The sequence below is a fragment of the Cotesia typhae genome, unplaced genomic scaffold (assembly GCF_013202065.1).
Source record: "Cotesia typhae breed Kobodo isofemale line unplaced genomic scaffold, CoteBio_Ctyphae contig_83, whole genome shotgun sequence".
NCBI lineage: Eukaryota > Metazoa > Arthropoda > Insecta > Hymenoptera > Braconidae > Cotesia > Cotesia typhae.
This window is the reverse complement of record NW_027423769.1, coordinates 1274152-1292248: the sequence shown is the minus strand read 5'-3', so window position 1 is coordinate 1292248 and position 18097 is coordinate 1274152. Positions and strand designations below refer to the sequence as shown.

Sequence of the window (18097 nt, the reverse complement as noted above, 5' to 3'; positions counted from 1 at the left end):
AAAACATTTTTATACTATAGGGCTATCTCCAGTATTTTCGAAGATATAGCTTCTTAAGTAGTTCCTATACTGTGAATTTGATAATACCTAGCCATATCAGAATTTTTACGGCTATGATTATTATTATTAAAAAAAAAAAAAAAAAAAAAAAAAAAATTTAATTAAAAAAAAAATCTCAATTGTATTTAACTTAAAAAATTCTCAATCTCAAAGTTCACTTATATTTTATTCAAACATAAAAAAATTCTATATTTACCCGTTTTGAAGGAGAGTAAGACAAAACGAGTCTCTCACTCCCACACATGCATAGATATATCCATATATACATATGTCTATATATAAATCCACATATATATAGCGATTCTCATTTTTCACACCTCACGGTCGAAGAACCTTAAGAGGTTACCCTCGTCTCGACGTGTACTCTCTGTTATCTCTTTCTCCTCTTGCCTCCTTATCTCGCATCCACATAAGACACAACATGGAAGGAGAGCAGAGAGCATACCAGGCTTGAGAGACTTGAGTACACCCGCGCGGTCGAGCTCTGAGATATTAATCTTGACGCCGGTGCTCATATCCAGGGACCCATGCTGCGCAGGACCAATAAAACGAATCGAACGTCCAAAAAATTAAATACTATTTCACCGTTTCGAGTGATAATGATTTACGGGACAGGATGATGGCTCGTTTGCCACGAGGATCATCCTTTTTATTTTTTATTTATTGCAAAAATAAATAAATATATTTTTTTTTTTTTTTATTTATTTTCTCAACCACCAAAAGATAAATCACGCGTGCCCGAGTTGTCAATCGCCTTTAATTACGCTGATTAATTCAAACATCGGACTTATGAGCTGTGACATAACAATTTAGGGGGTGAGATGATTGCCGACTTATGCTAAGATCCTCGATAAATTCACAATTCGCGGAGTAAAAAGCCGTCTCGAGATTTATAGACCGAGGTGAGGACCAAGATTCCGATTGAGGGTAGTAAGTGGTGCTCTTTATCCGTCATTAGGCCTCGACAGCCTCTAGTGAGATCATCCGCCCGGAAAAAAGGCTTCTATCCACCGATGTACTTCAATTCAGGGTAATTAGGGCCGGCTTTGCTCAATGAGGAGGTAAATAAGAGCTCTTATATTTAAGAAAGACGAGATAAAAAGCGGTCGGAAAAATTTTTTCTTAATAATTTAATAATTGAACCGTAAAGTAGATTCTTTAAGCTTGAAAATGCATTTTTGGTCGGGAAAATACGAGGATTGGGAGCTGAGTTGTGGAATTTTGAAAATTTATACCTTTGAGGGGATTAAATTTTTTTTAGAACGATCAAAAAATGTGTAAAAAAATTCTTATGATAAGTTTAATTGATAATATTGAATTTGAAATTTAAAATGAGAGAAAAGTAGAAATAGTTTTTTGAAACATCAAATTTTGAGAAATAATTATCGTAGTTTGTGATTATGAATTTTTGGAAATTTATTATTAATCTTTAAAGTTTCATAACTTTTGAACCAATTAAGATAAAAATTTGGACCAAATTTTATCTGAAAGCTTGAATTTTTACCTACAAATTCATTTATATAATGATGTAAGTCCAACTGATAGTTTTGAAGATATAAAATATCAAATCAAACATTAATTCGGTTCTAGTTACGAGTTTTCAAAATTCCGCATTTTTTAGGGGCACTAAAAAGACATTAAAAAAAATTTATCTCACGAAATTGATTAACCACGCCTCAAACTGCATTCTTAAAGCTTCGAAAAAAATTAAACGGCAACTCGATCCGATAATTTGACGCAAAGATACAGTAATTTTAATCCGGGACAAAAGAATTAAAAAAAAAAATAACTTAAAATACAAAATTTATTTTTATTGAAAAATCCCGGGAGCTTCATATATAGCGATAGTGTGTGATGGCATTTACTGACGTCAGCTCGGAGGTTAGACGGTTGTGAGCGATTTAGTGGTCTCGCCCAGCGGTTGGGCTTTCAGAGCCCGAAAAACCTCCACCAATTAGTCAAATTTTTATCGCCAAAATTGGCAGTAATGTTTCTGGTGTTTGGCGATCGCCTGTTTGAATTTCTCCAGTCTCCAGTCCAGCAGTAAATTCAAGTCCAGGGTGTCCTTAACTTTTGTTACCGCCCAAATACAATAATGAAGAATCGAAAATACTGTTTGCCTTAAAGTTTATCCTCTTGGCAAAACTTTTTGCTTTTTGCTCACCTCGAACTCCTGTTTGTTATTTTTAAAAGTTTGCATACGATAAAATATTATCATGAGGCCCGTCTCCAGTGTTAAACTTGTTAAAACCTACTGTACATATGTTGTTAGTTGTTATTTCGAGGGAATCAGCTTTCTGATTCTCTCCCCTGGCTGGTTGAACCTCTCCTACTGGGAGGTCCATTCCTTCATTACTATTTGCCATTCTTGTCAGCGATTTTTACTCCCCATTTTCATTCTTCGCTCATGACTCATTCTTTACTCCGCTCCTTTTTTTATCCCACTTATTACGTTAATGTTAATTTTTAACATATACTTCATACCTTGTACCGTCTATTCACGAGTTTTAATTTTAAAAATACTGTTCACATTATTATTTTATGTGATTTTAACAAAAATTACTTTAATTAGTAATTTTTTTAATCTGTGATATTTTTCATTAAAAATTCTTAAGAAATGGGGACGTAGAAAAAAACTAGTTAATATAATTGAATTTTAATGAAATTTTCACCAATTATTCTTCAAAGTATGTAGATTCTTAGAATCCAGGCGAAGAATAAAATTATTAAATAGTTTCGTCAGAAAAAATTAATTAAAAATCAATTTTTTATAATTTTAGCGGCAAATTTTTAAAAAATGGAGACGTAGGAAATAAATTGATTAAATTTTTTTTTTAATTAAAATAATTACCATGTATACTTCAAAGTATGTAGTTTCTTAAAATCCAGGCGAAGAATTAAAAAAACAAATAGTTCCATAAAAAAAAAAAAAAAAAAGAAAATATTTATACCACTTCCCGAGATTCCTTACCAAAAAAACTCTTGATAATTATAAATTTTTTTGGCCTCCAGAAAATAAATTTCCTTTATCACAGCGCAGTATCAAGGAGTAATTCGGGAACCCGTTTTTCTGGAGAAAAAAAAAATAAAAAAAAAAGAAACAGGAGCCAAAGTACGAAAAAACAGACGCACAAGAGTGTGCTGGCTCTTACGGAAAGAGACAAAGTAAAGTAAAGAAGCGACAGTGAATTATGGACGTTATTGTCCGCCCGCGAACAACAGTTTGCCTCATTACATACTGAAATTATTGACTTACCCGCCAACGGGCGTTTCTCGGCGATTTTCTGCAAATATATGATAAATAAATAAATAAATAATAATTGCAGCTCATATTTAGGCTTCTAATATTTTTTACAACAATATTAATACCAGTAGAGTAAACTTATATTGAATATACCTGATGAAAACTAAACGAAAAAGGCATCCCTTTGTCTTTGACGTTCTCTCAGTTTGAATAAAATTGAAACATGGAAGCTGGCTGCCAATACCACCCTTGTATTATCCTTCTGTTCGTACATTTCCCAGTTGCCAGCTACCAGTTAGTTAGAGATGTATGACTATAGACTGTAGACTGTTTGGTACGCAATTTAACATTCCTAAAATTCAACTCCCCCATATGTCACGCTCCCATGGAACATGTGCGTGGAAATTCGAGAGAACAAAGTGCGTCTGCTCAGATACATCTGCGAATCAGGAGGAATTAAATGGTGGGAATTTTCGGCTGACGTTTCTAATATTCTCTGAGTACCTCAAATGCTATATGTATATGCCAGTACTTTAAACTTGGGACGACATTTTAGATTATTATTGTTATTTGAAAAGAAAAATTTTCAATTAAATTCCCAAGCATTGTCTACAAAAATGGCTGTAACTCCTGAAATATTGATTTTTGGAAAAATTATAAGAATCAAAAATTGTAGCTTACAAAATTTCCTAACAAAAATGTATTTGTTCTATAGGGATATCTTTAATATTTTAGGAGATATTGTAACTTTAGAAAAATGAGTAACTTTAAAAGAGCTCACATGCTCAAAAATGAAATAATAATAATTATTATTACTAAAAAAAAATTCATAACTTCTGAAATATTAATTTTTAAGAAAAATCATGATAGGCCAACAACTCGGTAAAAATAAAAAATGAATGGGTGGAATAAAATATATATTTTCTTTAACAAATTGTTAAAAAAAATATTCCCCGAGGATTTGATCCCAAAAAGCAATGGTACTCCTGGTAGTTTGGAGGCAACACATCACAAGGATACACATAACATATAACATATAACATATATAAAAGGAAATGAATGTACGTTGTATGCCATCGGCGAGAAGGCAACTAACATTCTTCTTTTTATGGGCCCGCTAGTTGTTATTTTGTTGGTTGTTTTAATCCCGGGCTTTTGCTTTATTACACTGACATGTACCTACATATCTATATATATATATATAAGTTATACTCGGTACCAATCAAATACCAAAGTAACGTCTGTAGTCAGTACCCACGTGTGTATCATACTCAGATGCACACATTACTCAAGGTGTTTATTCAATTATTTCCGTTTACGACTTCACTCGCCGCTAAGCAACGCCACTCTCCGTATTTTATCACTTCAATCTATTAAATTATCATCCTATTTATTGCTCATTAACGTTTCATTTCACTTATTCATTTATCATTTAATTCCCGGCCCGGCTCCAGAAAAATCATCCTTTTTCTTTTAATATTCTTTTCACACTTCAATAGCGCCATTAAATTCTTCTTATTTGCTTTAGTTTTTTTTTCTCGTTTTGTTTTGTTGTTATTTGACATGTTCCAACCTCTGGAAATTAAATAAAAAACTCACAAAAGTCAATTGTCCTGTCATTGACAAAATTCTCCTCTCTGATAGTCAATTTAATGTCAACAGGAAATTACATGTCGAGTAATAATAATTTTATTTTTATTTTTGAACAACCGACAAAAAAAATAAATTTTAATTTTTAATTTTTAAACTGATAAAAATATTTAATAAGCTTTAAATATTTTTAATTAAAATCAGCATTTAAAAAATTACTATATCTTCTTAAATATTGAAGATAGCTATATAATATAAAAACATTATTTAAAGGAAATTTTATGAGCTACAATTTTGATCTCTTATGATTTTTCTCAAAAATCAATATTTCAGGAGTAATAACCATTCTTGTAGCGACGAATTTTTTTTTTAAGTAATAATAAATATTTTAAACAATTTTTAGTGCATAAAATAAAAAAAAAAAAATTATTTTAAAATAAAAATTCGAGCCTAAGGAATGGAGTTAGTTATAGCTGGTCTAAACTCAATTCAGTGTTGAATTATCTGTATACCCTGGGGGCCAAGTTGATATTTATTTTATGATTGTTGGTGACAGTATAAAATGGATGTGAGAAATCGGTTGATTGCTTGTAGACAAATTGGAAAAATATTTATTGAAATTATACAGACCAGATATATTTATTTATTCACATAAATATTTATGAGTGGATTTTATTAAAAATAGAGGATATAAATCATTCGCAGACTAGAGTTGAGTGTTTAGCTATTGAATAATTGCCCATTTTTTTTTTTTTTTTGCGGTACTGATACTGTTCAGCTGATGAAACGGGCACAAACCGCGAGCTAGTCTTGCGTCAGGTATCTTACATTATTACTTCACACTTTCACTCACTTCGGCTCTCTTTGGTTTGCATATTTTATTACAAGTGTAATTGTTGTAATTAGGAGCGAGAATTACTGAAATTACGCAGGAAAAATTTGAATAAGTTGCATGTCGCGAATTTTATTATTCACGCGGATCATTTTGTTATTCAAATTTTTTTCATTTAGCGATATTGTGTTTATAAAGTTTGGGGGCTTTTATTCATTTTAAAGAGCTATTTGAAGTACGAGAAAGTTTTAAATTATCCGACGGTGACAATTTTTCAATTATATGATTAAATTCTTTTCTCCAATTTGACTTTTCGAATTTTTGGAAATTTATTGGGACTCTTTGAAATTATGTAACTTTTGAACCAATTGAGATAAAAATTTGTTTAAAAATTCATTTGAAAGCTTGACTCTTAACCTACAATTTCACTTATATATTGACATATGTAAGGTCAATAGTTTCTAAGATATATAATGTCAAAAATTGACTCTTTTAAATGTTGAATAAAAATTCGATAAAATTCGATAGAACTATTGCACGGATCTAAACTTCCTCCAAGCTCTTATAGAAAAATTGAATGAGTATTGATAAAAGTAGCTCCATTATCTCTAATTATTCAATCTAAAAAGTGATATCGACAATATAATATCGGTGTAACTTGGAGCGAAGGATGATCACGAAGGAATGGAAAGGGAAGTAGGAAGCGACTGCAAGGGAAAGTTGAGGAATGGGGTCGTTCGTGAGTTGGGTGCTGAACTGGACGTGAGTGAATGAGAAAAACGTGGAGGAATGGAAAAAGTAGTACTATTATATCTAGCAGAAGTTGTGTTGGGCTGAAGAAGAGTAGCACAGTCGGGAATACACGATAAGAAGAGCAAGAGGAAGGATGATAACATTTCACGGAGGCAGCTTCGACATGTTGCTGTACCACCGTCGGCGGGCAAACTTTGCCCGACGCAGTGTCTCTTAGCAAATTGAATTTCCTCGTCACTGCTTCTTTCAATAGAGACCCTAAGCAAGAAAGAAAATTCCCAATTCAACTGTCCCTTTCCACCCCGCCTGGTTTTATTCATTTCGAGGAGCGTCTTCCTCTTCGCTCCCATTCTTCTCCCTTGTCTCCTTCTTTGGCTTTTTCTCCTGGAACGATTACCTTAGAAAGGAAACGAACCACGCTGGAAATGCTGTACTGGTAAAGCGGACTCTGAAAGACGATGTCGTTTTCATTGTTCTGTTGTATAAACTTCTGTAAATAGAATCTTGTTTTTGTTAACAAATTACAATGTTAGAGATGTTAGTTTTAATTAAATTTTCGGATTTACTGATTAGAATTCAAATACAATATCAATGTTAATGGATTTTCAGATTAATTAATAATAATGTCTAGTAGTTTGACATTTTATATCTTAGAAACTATCAACCTTGCATAGGTCAATACATAAGTGAAATTGTAGCTTAAGATTCAAGCTTTCACATAAAATTTGGATCAATTGTTTATCTCACTTGGTTCAAAAGTTATGAGCCATAGAATATTAATAATGAGTTTCCAAAAAAATACAGATGAAATTTATAAAAAATATTTTCTCCATTTTTTTTTATAAAAAAAATAAATTCTCGTACCAAGAAATTTTCTCCATGCAAATATAGGAAAAACTGTCGTAGCGTGCACGATATCTCAGCGGGTATCTTGCTCAAATAATCAGTTTCATATTTATTTATGTAATAATAGTAAAGAGTTTATCAACAAATCGACAAATAAGCGGGAATTACGGGTATAAAAATTGTGAAAATAAAAAGGAAGTAAATTATATAACATAAGTGATTCCCAGAGGGTTTATCCACGTAGGTCGTTGTAAATTGAATTTTTACAAAATTACGGTAAAGATTATGGTAAAGAGTGTGCGTAGGAGTTATCGAATAATGGGCGTGGAGAAAGAGGTTTAATGAGAGGTACCCAGCTCGGAGTTTGGGTGTGTTACGTTAAATATTTAACTTAAAACTTTTAAACAAAACACAGCACACATTTGTCCATTATTCTGCCCACAAGTTTTATTTAAACTGGCGATCCTGAGTATCCGAGGAACCCCGTGAATGTCCGTCCAATAATTCCGATGTAATTACTCCGGGTTTGTTGTCAAGTCGAGCTCTTTGTTGCTATTTTTTCGAGTTTAGTTAGTTGCCTTTAATTAAATTACAGTTAAAAATTTTTCGGTTTTAAAAATTGACTCAAAAAAATATAAATAATCACCAATAACATTTTATCTACGCATTGTTGTCCGTAATAACAGTTGAAGGATTTTTTATCAATAGCCTCGGCAATTTAACGGCAAGTCTGCAGACCGGTAATTGGGAAATGTACGTCGAGCCCTTATGTACGGAGTTAACAGCAGTCATTGACTTTCCACGTGGGAATCTTTTCCTATAACGACTGCCCATTCACCCGTTTCGCTTCTAGCCTGTCAGCACTCTAACTCCTGATAAAATTTAACTGACGTACAAGTTCAAATTGATTTTGCTCTAAGCAGTAATTTTGGCTTTTAGCTGATTAAAAATTTAATATTTCTCTTGAAAAAATTGAGGAGTTTTTTTTTTTTCTTTTTTTATGGGGAACAAGTCCTATGATTGAAAATACTCATGAAAAGTGAAACATTAGCAAATGAAAAACAGAAATAACGAAAGCCCCTAAATTAATAAAATAAAAGCATGTACTAGGGAGTTTTGATGTAGCAATTCCATATAAAATTCGCGGATTGTACCGCGGTAAATCCAATTTGCTGGAATAATTTACGAACAAAGTGTCGGTGGTGGTTTCGAATCCGGCGGGACAAGAGAATTAAAAAGCCTGAGGACAAGAGAGTATTCAGTTTAAGCCTCCGCCCTGTTTCCTCCATTCCACCCTTTTTGCTTCAGCCACATCCACATATGCGGGAATTTTTAAAAGGCCCGTGCTCTGATTCCCGATTCTCGCTCCAAAGCGCTGTTACTGATCGAACCAAGGAATAAAAGGGATAGGCCGTGGACATAAATTTTTGGTGAGAGGTCGACGAACTATAAAAAAAATTATATGTAAAAATTTTTTAATGTAAATTAAAAATTTTTCCCCTGCCAAATTTACAATATTTTCCACCCTAAAATTTAAATATTTCCTAACAGTATATTTACATTTTTTTACATGCTAAATTTACATTTTTCTCCCTAAAAATTATATATTAGCATATTGCCAGTTTTAACCCAATAAAATTCTCCTAAAAAATATAATTTTTCCACGAACATCTGAACAGTAGTAAACCTGTAAATTAAACCGAATTTTTTGTAACTTTTGGTAGCTTTTTTTTTGCATGTTCTCTGGGATTCATCCATGTTTGATTATTATTTTATCTTTATCCTCGTGTTATCATTATATCCAGCCAGCAAGATAACTCTCTCTTTCTCTCTTTCTCCTTCATATTATCTTTAGTAGCGAGTGCGGATGAGCTCAGTATTTGACTGTTCCACGATATAACAAGAGGACGTAGGTTCGAGCCCGACTCCCGTCGAGCTGCAGAGCCTTGTAGCTATAGCCATAAGCAACCAATTTAAATGTAAATTGAAAAGCACCGTGGCATACAAATTGTTCGACTCACCGTAAAAATATAGTATGGCGAGAGGTAAGATCAAACAGACGACACCCTACCAAAGTCACCCACAATTCTAAGGATTCTGTTTATGTTTATGCCTGCAGTAACCTACAAGGGAATTTGCTTTTCGGAAATGTGATCAACTATTGCTCTTTTCACCGCAAACTTCATTTTAAAATAAAAAGAAAGTAAGTCGAGAGCATGCATAAAAATTTGATCGTGATACTCAGCAAGCATCTGCACTTTCTCTAGCATGTTCCTGGATCAAGAGTCGTGCATTCGCACGCGATACTTGACTCTTTTTTACTAGCTCTCATGTCTTATAGCACACGTCGAGCTCTATAAACGTTGCTATATATCTATATATCTGTGTATCTATCTATCTATCTATCTATCTATCTATCTATCTATTTACCTACCTTTTTAAATAATCGACAGCGCCGAGTGAACTCCACGGTCTATAAATAATCATCACTGAACTACAAGTCTCCGGGTCTGGTTCGGTTAACACGTAATAGAAAGCGAAAGCCATTTAAAAGTGATACCGGTCCCCTTCTCCGGAATTTTCACACCCCCAAGGCTTATTTTTATCGATTCCCGATTGAAATAGTGCTGAAGATACGTTACGCGTTTTTTTTTTTTTTTTTTTTTCCTTTAATCTTAATCTATTATGAACGGAAACAATAGATTTTTTTTTCATAAAAAATTAAGAGTGACTTGAATACTTTTACGAAATATTAGTCCATCAAAAACAAGTAATTTTATTAGTGCAACAGAATAAACCAATTGTTTTACTGAAAATAGTTAATATCTAACTCAATTATTGAAATCTATCTAAAGTTAATTCGAATTAAACTCGGTATTTTTGGCGACAAAAATATGTCAACTGACAAAACATTATAAAATTCAAATTGAATAATTGAAAAGGTGTATCGCTAAATTTCACGTTACAAACTTACGAAAATAGGATACTGTTTCATTTATTTAAGTCATTAGTACTTGAAATGATAAAATTGATAAATTAATCCAATAAATCTATTTTCTGTTGGAGAAGTATGCTTTGAAATGAACTTTTGACTTGAAATATGATGTGTTAAGTAGAATAATTATTTTTAGAAAAGTTATTGATTTTGGAAAAAAATTTTTGGGACAAATGTAAAATAAATTTAATTTTGAACAATTTTGGTATCATCCAAAATTTTTGAAGCATACTACACATTCCATTTTAATTTTTAAAAATATTAATAATTATTATTTTTAATATTCTTAAAATAAATTGTTTCTAAATTATCCAAAAAACTATTTCCTTATCACTTCTAAAAAAACCGAGTTAGAGATAGTCAAGGGCCCCATAAAATTGATATCTTAAGATAATATTCTTGGTACTTGGCCCCCGTAATAAAGGGATCGATGAACGAAAATGCAAATTTAAATTACGAGGGTTTCGCCGGGCTAACAGATTGCCGGCATAAATTTTAATTAACGAAATGGACTACGTATACGAGCTGGTGAGCCAAAGTAGATGACTGGTGCCTTGATGGTAGCCACGCACAAGCCTCGCCGTAATTAATCCACGAGCAGTGATACATAAGCGTCATTATTAGAACATACCTCTTATGGTACGTTCACGGTTATGGAATTTGAATGTCCGTCGTAACACCTCCCCAATCCCCGTTGTCTCACGTGCATCATCTGAGCATTATCTCAATGCTCACCATCATTTACTCCCGCGAAACTTAAACTTTATAAGCTTCTTCGTCTTTTATCAGCAAAAATGAACAAAAAAGGAACGAGGCGCTTGAACTTTTTTATAGCGACAAAAAACTATTGATACCATAAGGAACATTTTTTATTACGACTTTTTTTACTGCCCTATAAAATTTTATTGGACGCTTTGCTCCAAAAAATAATTATTGTTATTGGAATTTATTTATTTATTATTTATCGTTTTTATTTTTATTTTTATTGCAGTGAGGAACGGGTACTCCTGCGTCCCGGTTGCGCTTTCCGAGGGCCTTGATATCCGTCTCAACACCGCCGTACGAATTGTCAGGTACAATGAAAATGGCGTCGAGGTTTGGGCAGCGCCATCTCGAAGTCCGCACACAAACGTCACTGTCCACAAAGCCGACGCAGTTTTGGTGACCTTGCCCTTGGGGGTCCTGAAGGCTTCTACTCCTCCCTCTGCGGTCACTTTTGATCCGCCATTGCCTGACTGGAAGACCCAGGCTATTCAGAGACTTGGATTTGGAAATTTAAACAAGGTAAGCTCGATAAAATGAGAAGTTGAAGTTTTTTTGGAGTTAATAAAAATTTTCGGAGTTTAATGCACTGTTCTGTTAAACAGGTTAATTTAGAAAATAAACAAATAGATATTGAAATAAAAGCTTATTTAATGAGCTTTCAAATGCATTTTTTAGAAATTTTATAAATTATCGCGTTCAAAAGTTATTTCTAAAAGAACCATTAAAAGTTAGATCATTTGTATCTTTTTTAAATTTTAAATTCTTGTTACTGCTAAAATAAATTTTTTACTGCTGAAATTTCCAAAAGTTAATACACAGTGCTTCGCATTACTGTGTTCCAAAATTATCCTCAGTTTTGTTATATTAGAAAAAAAAAAAAATTCTAAAAGTGAAGAACTATCAAAACTGATGATTTCTCAATTGTCCAATCTTAGGTGGTGTTATGTTTCGAGCGAATTTTTTGGGACCCAACGGCGAATCTGTTCGGGCACGTTGGGAGCACAACGGCCTCCCGCGGCGAGCTATTTCTGTTCTGGAACTTGTACAAGGCACCCGTTCTCCTGGCTCTGGTAGCAGGCGAGGCCGCCTGCGTTATGGAAAATGTCAGCGACGACGTTATTGTCGGTCGCTGCATTGCTGTGCTGAAGGTAAGTGTGTACGCTAATGTAACCAATATACCAGCACACTTGGATGCCTGCTCACCCGACCGAGTATCTAACGCTCGCACATACATTAGATATGCCTCTAATATATTCTATTTCTGCTCTGCCTTTTCGTGCACATGTTTACGTTCTCTGCACAAACGATCCAGTCCCTTAGTTTATATTTACTTGGCTTCTTATTCGGTTCCCATTCCGGGTCTAACAGCAGCGAAATGTCTGCAGAGCACGAGAATTTGGTTTGCGATGCGGTTAAACTTCTCTAATGGATGACTGAACAGTTGCTTGTTCTTGTTTGTTACTTTTACTTTAACATTGTTGTTGTTATTATTGTTTCATTTCTTTTAAATTATTATTCTGGGTGAAGAATCAAAAATACGTAAAAGTCATAAAAGATCTTTTTTGTAGAAAATTTAATGCTTTACAAAAAAGGTTTTTATAAATTTTGTCATAGTTTCAATAGTTTGGTTAAAATTTCAAAAAAAAATCAAGCAATCACACGAAAAAAATAAGATGACACTGGATGTCATCCCAGATTATACTCAGTTATATCTGAATTATACTCATTATAATCCAGATTATACAGAGTAACATCTGGATTTTATACTCAGTATAATCTAGGATGATATCCAGTGTAATCTTGTTCTTACCGTGCACTCTTTATTAAATAAAAACACCGGTCTATAGAGTCATATATTAAAATAAATTATTATTATCATAATTCTTATCATTATGTCTACAGGGTATATTTGGTAACCAAGTAGTGCCTCAACCACGAGAAAGCGTGGTGACAAGATGGCGCGCGGACCCATGGGCTCGCGGATCTTACAGTTTCGTCGCAGTTGGCAGTTCAGGAAGCGACTATGATCTTCTTGCTGCGCCTGTAGCGCCACCTCCGCCACAGAGTCAACCTTCTGGGGCGCCACAACCTCTTCCACGGGTCTTTTTTGCTGGTATATAACTTTATATATTTTTTATTTCTATAATTTTAATTAATTAATAACAAATTAAATAATTACTGTAATTATAAAACTACTATGCAAATATTTTCTTTGAGGTTTTAATTACTATCAATCATTTTTTTTTTTATTTAATAAGCTCATATACAGTTTATCTGTAATTAAAACATAAGAAATCAGCAGTAATTCCTTCAATTACCCGACTAAATTTCTTCGAAAAAAAAAAATTTTTTTTTCCGAATAACTTTTTATCGAAATTTTGAATTTTAAAAATATTGAAAAAGAAAAAATTAAAAAATAAATCTCTCCGGCGGGGAATCGAACCCCGGTCTCCCGCGTGACAGGCGGGGATACTGACCACTATACTACCGAAGAATACGTACTCGTGACAAAAAGTCACTATTTAGAGTTAGGAAAATGTGCCGGGCTTGATATGGTATGATATTAGTGAGTTAGAGTCAAAAATTGGCTTTTTTTTCCTATTTTTTTTAATTAAATTGGTTAATTAGTCTGATTTTTTATTAATTGAACCAATTTTTAAATAATTATTCCAATTTGATAATTAATTAATCCTCATTTTAAAATTATTACTCCAATTTTTTTAATTAAGTATTTTTCCAATTAAATAATAGAGGAATTTATTTTTTGGAGTTTCAACTCAATTTTTATGGTATTAATAATTTTTTTCCAAAAAAATTTATCTGAAACTTTTTGTAGAGCGTTAAATTCTCTACAAAAAAGTTTCTATAAGTTTTAGCTCTAAAACCTATAGGTTCCAAGTTATAGAGCTTCAAAGATTATCCTAAATAAAAATTAAGAACATTAAAAATATTTTTCAAAATTGTTTATTTTATCCTCCTAAGTTAGTATAAACCAAAAATAACAAAAGTTTGTAAAACTTCCTTCTTTCCTACTGCAAAAAATGCCTAAAACCATTTAAAAAAAATTTTTAGGCGAGCACACAATCAGAAACTACCCAGCAACAGTCCACGGCGCATTTCTGAGCGGATTGCGCGAGGGAGGAAGAATCGCGGACCAGCTCTGCGGAAGCCCTTATGCACCGCCGAACACGCCAACATCTTCAGCGAACACACCACCAAGTGCATCAACCACAGCTTCATAACAATTAGATCTTCATGAAAGCTCTTAGGTTAACTTTTGTTCCATTTCATTCCCTAATTTATATTAAAACTTTTTCATCATTTCCCATCAAAGTTCGCTTTTATTTTAAATTTGTTGCAAGCTCTATAGAATTCGAAACAAACTTTGCTTCATGTAGATTTAACAGGTTGAATGTAACATGATTGATAAATAACAGCAACAAATATATCAAGACAACAAACTAAAGGTAAACTAGATTTAATTATTTGCGCTGAATTTGTTTGCTTCCAAATAAATAAATAAATAAATAAACAAAAAAAAAATAACATAAACAATTAATTTCATTTACTGGGTAGGTATGTGCTATGTGTGCTTGCTTCCAACCGTGAATCGCTGTTTGATTGAATCAATAAAAAGTGCCGCCCTTAAAAGTACGGAATAAAAGCCACTTTTGAACTGGATGTTTGTTTATCTACCGGAAAATTTTGCCTTGATTGATTTCAATCTGCTATTTCACGGACTGTAACTAACAAATGTTTTTCTAGATTGTTCCAAAGTGGAAAAAAGAAAAAAATTTTACCAGAATTCACGGAGAGAACTTGGAAACTTGCGAAAGGGTGTTTATTATGGATCATACGAGCATATTCCCGGTCACGTGCATCTGTTTGCTCAAAAAATTAATGAAATCTCGGTTAAGTTAAGTGCAGACAGTTTGCGCATGCGCGCGCTCTCTGCTCCAGGCTAATAACGTATTTAACGTATATTTATGGTTACGGGCCTGTGACCACGTGACGCGTGATGCCGGGTAGAGTGTGAAAATTTAATAGTTTCGATATTGTTTTGGAGGTTTAATTATTTTGTGTACTGGTACTGTGGAGGTTCCATTATTTAGAGCTTGGAGGCAGGTATAGTGGGAAATTGTAACCGGAATTATAAGAGTGATTAATTTTGTTTAGGATTGAAACAAGCTAATGGAATGAAGTTACCATTGATTTTGGATTTGAGCTTTGGTATCATTGGAGATTATTCAGCAAAGTTGATTTGATTGTTTGAGTTTTTAGAAAAATTTTAGAATGAGGGCGTAGAAAAGGAGGGGTTAATAATATCTGATTGGAATAAAAAAATTACCAATTACTCTTCAAAGTATGGAGATTCTTAGAATCTAGGCGAAGAATTGGAAAAATTGATAGTTGAGATGAAAAAAATTATTTGAAAATTTATTTCTTTAATCTTTGATAGTGTAAGAAGAAATTTTTTGAAGAAATGGAGGCGTAGAAAAGAAATTAATATAAAATAATTTAATTCAAATAAAAAAATTATTGATTACTCTTCAAAGTCGAGTAGTTTATTAAAATCCAGGCGAAGAATTAAAAAGTTTAATTGTTTCGCTAAAAAAAAAAAAAAAAATAATTTTTCCGCTAACAAAAATCTGCCTTTATCTTTACATTTTACTTCATCGAACAAACTCAGAATTTTCATACTCTGGCCTCCCCAAAGTTTTATTTAAACCAATGTGAACCCGTCTAGCCTATCCAGAACAATACCGAATATTCAAAATTTCAAATTCAATGTACAAAACGCGGATTATTGATTACCGGTATCCCGATCTATACCAGGTTACGTAATTCGCCGATTGGTAGGTAGCAGAATGCCCGATAGCGGTATTGTTATGAAACACAATGGAAAAAGGGACAATGAGAAATATTTTTCACGGTTAAAAAAGTTTACCGAAAAATAATTCGGCATTATTTCGAGCCACTGGTTACATTATTGGAAAATCAGGCCGCCTAATCGCATCCTTCACACCACTAATTTTTGTCTGTGGCAAGTCGAGCATTAACTTGATATGACATTGATATTGATATCATTATTTATTGTTACTAAATTGAAATGTTGACTATAAATTGCAAGAAAAATTAATTATTAATATAAAATTTTTCTTTTGAAATAAAAAAGTAAAAAATGTAGCACAATATTAATTTTACGGCTTTAATTCCGGCCGATGTTATTTTATTCAGTCGTCCGCCCTCTTTCTCACCTTCACCCTCACTTCAGGCTGGCTTTCCCCTGTATTTCGCGGTTGGTACGTGTCCGTGCCGTCTAATGTCTCGTTAGAGTCGTTAGTCGAGTAATTTAGAGCCAAGAGGCTCAGAAACTTCAAATCGCTCGCTTTTTTGCCAATCTCCTGATAATTTACTGCCGATTCAAGACTTAAAATTTTCAGAAGCTGGTTATTTAAAGAAATTAACCAATTATACCTTCAACACCTATTTTTAAAAAAAGAAAAAAATTATTATATTCATATTTCGAAAACATTACATTCGGAAGGGGAAGTAAGCCCCGGGGAATCAGAAAAACGTGTTGAACACATCAAAATATGGTTTTAATTAATAAAACATTACCCGCGTAATTAATACCCATTCAGGTTGTAAAATAAATCCGAGCGGATATCAATAATAAATAAAAGCTCTCGATAAATAAAATAAAATAAAAAATTAAATAGAGACAAAAGTGCAGTTTAATAATTTTTGTTTCCCAGAGAACAATGTGGAGAAAAAAAAATTTTTAATTACAAACACATTGAGGATATGCATGCATGCATGACTACATTTATGCGCGATACAATACGCGTATGTACTACACTACATGCATTGCCATATTATGTTATATATATTTATGTATATGTGTCGGTCCTTGTCAGCCCCGGGCAGTTTTATTCTATTTGCTTTCTATTCATCGCTCTATGACCGCATAAAATTTAAAATATACAACGTTTAATTATACTCCGTATATTTAATTATGAATTTATATTGTTTTTATTTATTTTTTTTTTTTTTAACCCATTGCAGACGGCCTTTGGAACTCGAAATGGAGCTTATTAAAACTTTTATATTATGTTTAATTAAATTTTCTAGATCTATTGGAATTAAACAGGGAATATGTAATATGATAGAAGAAAAGATTTTAATATGTTATTAAACAAACATCCGTTGGCTGCCTATTTTTTCCAACGGGTGTAATTAATAATTTTTTTTTTTTTTTTTTTTTTTTTTTAAGTCACAAAAGAGCTTTAAGGAGTAAATTAAAATTTATATGAGAAATGGTATGGATTTTTAAAAAATTTCAGTATCTTAATCATTTATTTTTTTTCAATAAAATAATTCTTTTTTGTACAATTTTATATAATTATTTAATTATTTATTACTTAACCACAAAAAGAACGAGATGACACTGGATATCATCCCAGATTATACTCAGTGATATCTGGATTATACTCATTATAATCTAGATTATACTCATTACTATCTGGATTTTTTTTTTCCCAGTATAATCTAGGATGATACCCAGTGTAATCTTGTTCTTACCGTGTACAATTAATTATTTTTATTTTTCTTAGAAATTTTTTCTGATAAAAAAAAAATAATTTTAAATATCAAAAAAAATTTTTTTTCCGTCATAATTATGTAAATAATTAAAACAAAAAATATATTTTTATTAAGATAGATAATTATAATTTTTTTTTATTCAATTAATAAATTTCTTAATCAAAAATTTATTACAAAATTTTCTTTTTTTTTTTTTAATTCAACTAAAATTAAAAAAAAACCCTACAGAAATTGTTCTTGAATTTTCTAACAAAAAATTCTGAAATTATAAATAATAAGATAATAAAATATCGATCGTGAGAACTCTTGTATCAACACTCGGAACCTGGTATCGATTTCCAGTATGATAAATCTCGATCACTCGGTAAATGAATCCAGCATGAGTAAGGTAAGTTAGAGCAAATAA

The 18097-nt window shown here is 32.3% G+C and overlaps 1 protein-coding gene and 1 non-coding gene across 2 annotated transcripts in view; one reads left to right on the top strand and one right to left on the bottom strand.

Annotated features, from left to right (window-relative positions):
* Nucleotides 1-15565, top strand: part of Su(var)3-3 (lysine-specific histone demethylase Su(var)3-3) — a 174635-nt gene extending 159070 nt beyond the window's left edge. The window contains exons 11-14 of the mRNA XM_074251962.1: nucleotides 11312-11604; nucleotides 12021-12233; nucleotides 12988-13198; nucleotides 14158-15565. Coding sequence (XP_074108063.1) covers nucleotides 11312-11604; nucleotides 12021-12233; nucleotides 12988-13198; nucleotides 14158-14327 — 887 coding nt within the window. The 3' untranslated portion in view covers nucleotides 14328-15565. The remainder of the gene's footprint in view (nucleotides 1-11311; nucleotides 11605-12020; nucleotides 12234-12987; nucleotides 13199-14157) is intronic.
* On the bottom strand, nucleotides 13508-13579 carry Trnad-guc (transfer RNA aspartic acid (anticodon GUC)). Its single transcript has one exon. It is a non-coding gene; the product is annotated as a tRNA-Asp (tRNA).
* Nucleotides 15566-18097: the final 2532 nt, after the last annotated feature.